We start from the raw sequence: 2676 nt of genomic DNA, 5'->3' as shown, positions 1-2676 counted from the left end.
TCTGCAAAGTTGCATAATTTATAAATATATTATTACTAGTAATAGTAATGAATATATAATAAGTTAGAAATATAATATTTATTTTTAATATGATTTTTTCAAAGTTTTTGCCATTGTGTAGGTTTTGAATTTTTTTTTTTTAATTATTATATTTTATAAAATAAAAAAGTTGATTTATACTAATTATAATAACAAAGTGAGTAATATATATATTATATAAGTTCAATATAATATTGGTTTTTATCTTTATTAAACTCGATTATACCCTGCATTGTTACATACTTACATGAGATTATAAAGTGTACCTATATTATATGTATAATAAATAAAGTAAATACATTTAATGTTTTGGAAAATGGTTTATCCTATACATTTTATGTATGTATTTTTATATATATTATATGTATGATAGAATATGTAAATATTGAAAATATTTTGAAAAGGTGTTTGCTCAAATATATACATAATTTTTAAAAGCCAATAATGAGTAAATATTTCACTCAAATATGTTCGAAATATTCATAAGTCTTAATGTGTAAATATTTAGATAAAATATTTAAAATATATTGTGAAACAATTTAATTACAATATTTTATCTTCTACAGTAATGTGATGTGAAAATATTTTGACAACATTTTAAAATCATATGAAAACTTTAATACAATTTTCTGATAATATTTAGATTTTAAGTAAAATACTTGTGAAATATTTTGGCAATATATATTTTCCATGTGGGATGCTTAAAAAATCAACCTGTATATAACAAAAATAATATCAAAACATTTTATAAATTGTAAATTTTTCGTAACCATGGATATATAATTGTTTTACAGTTATATTTGATTTTAAAGTTTTAAATTATTTTTTACAGCAACTTTTACAAGGACAATTAAAAATGGTAAGTATTATTGCATAAATTATAAATAATTTATTATAAATACATCAGATTTCAGGGGACACACACACATAAAAATCGTTAGTTGTTTTAAGAGGACGTCGTACCCGCATGTGTTGTCTCTGTCTTACAAACGTACGACATGGAAAATTTTCGTTCAGCAGATTCAATAGTGTGTTGTTAGTTTTGATATTAGACTGAATTGACCTATTATCAAATTTAAAGGTAAGATTATTATTTAAGGCCCCACGTAGGCTTTTATTCATTTTGTTATTTTTAAGTGAGTTATTGGCACTCCAAAAAATCTTTAAAATGTAATAGAAGGTTTATTATAAGTTTTACCTATCGTAGTAAAAAAAAATCAAAAACCGTTAGTCACAATTTTAATTTATAATCATTTAAAGTTCAAATGTTTACGAAATATGTCAAAATTGCGAAATTCTGTAAGTTATTTTGAATTTAAAAAGTCATAAAATGTTTGTGATTCATACCTAAGGTTAACCTTGTATTAAATTTTTAAAAATATTTGGCCAGCCAAAATGTTTTTACCGACATTTCTGAAAAAAAAAAATAAGAAACATTGAAAATTTCAACTGTCCATAAATAGCTAAAAAAAAAAATAAAAATCTTTCAAAAGTTATTCCATGTATACTATACATTGTATATTTGTATAGGTTATACCAATTTGAACATTTGGTGAAAATTTCAAGTATCTACATTCTACAGTTTTTAGTTTTTGAGTAACAATTCAATTATGTCGAAAACTGGTTTTGCGTAAACTCACGTTTTTCTCTAATTTTTGTTTTTCATGTCACATTTAAAAACTAGTGAAAATTTTAACTTAGGGACTAATAACTTACGCCGAGAAAGAATCCACTATTTTATCATTTGAATCATCTGTCACAGTAATACTAATATTATTAGATTGAGACTCAACAGTTTCTTTTATTTGTTGAATGTATATTCTAGTCGATATAGATTTTCTATAAATTATTTTTAAAAAAAAATTGTAAGAATTACATATTCTGTAAAATTTCTACATTTTAAAGTGCAATAAACCTCAATTATAAAATTACTCACAACCCTTTTTTCTTTTTTAGATCTTTCATACGTTGACGTAAAGTTTTATTTCCAACTGTCCTTTTTTTTGTACGGAATTTTTTGGGTGACATTTTAATATTTATCACAGAATAAAAAACACAAAATTAAACACATAAAAAAATTCAATTTTTCAACAAACAATAAGTACAATGTTCAATGTTGGCTGTTGAAGCACTAGACAATATCATGTGTAGTAAGTACCGTACTTACCAATGTTTCTTATGAATAACGAATAAACCGGTGATATTGAATTGCATTGAATTACATCCTGTTTGACGTTATACATCTACTTAAAATGTTTTTTCATAGTAGGTTAATTATAATTTAGAACATAATAACTTACTATAAAAACTATTTTGCTTATTTTGTTCATACTACGATAAAATTGAATACCCACAATTTATATTATTGGCAGTCTTGTAAAGTACCTACTTTAGTAAAAGTATTTGAGTAAAAGTATTCAAATACTTTATTAGTACACAAATACGTATTCTAAATACATTTGAAAAAAGTGCTTGGGCACAGTATTTGATTACATTTTTGAAAGTATTTGTATTTAAAATCAAATACAATTTTTAAATACTTTTTTCGTTTTACTTTATGTACAGGAACGCCAAATTTAAATAAAATAATACAAATTGTACATTTTTATTTATAGATGTTCATCGCCGTTATATATC

The 2676-nt window shown here is 22.9% G+C and overlaps 1 protein-coding gene across 1 annotated transcript in view; it reads right to left on the bottom strand.

Moving 5' to 3' along the window:
* Positions 1 to 2067, bottom strand: part of LOC107882630 — a 5617-nt gene extending 3550 nt beyond the window's left edge. Inside the window, exons 1-2 of the mRNA XM_029492523.1 lie at positions 1976 to 2067; positions 1756 to 1878 (exon numbers count right to left, since the gene is read on the bottom strand). Of these exons, the coding sequence (XP_029348383.1) occupies positions 1756 to 1878; positions 1976 to 2067 (215 nt within the window). The remainder of the gene's footprint in view (positions 1 to 1755; positions 1879 to 1975) is intronic.
* Between the last annotated feature and the right edge of the window lie 609 nt (positions 2068 to 2676).

This window comes from Acyrthosiphon pisum, unplaced genomic scaffold, assembly GCF_005508785.2.
Source record: "Acyrthosiphon pisum isolate AL4f unplaced genomic scaffold, pea_aphid_22Mar2018_4r6ur Scaffold_21624;HRSCAF=24424, whole genome shotgun sequence".
In the NCBI taxonomy this organism is placed as follows: Eukaryota; Metazoa; Arthropoda; class Insecta; order Hemiptera; family Aphididae; genus Acyrthosiphon; species Acyrthosiphon pisum.
This window is presented reverse-complemented; position numbering and strand designations above follow the sequence as displayed.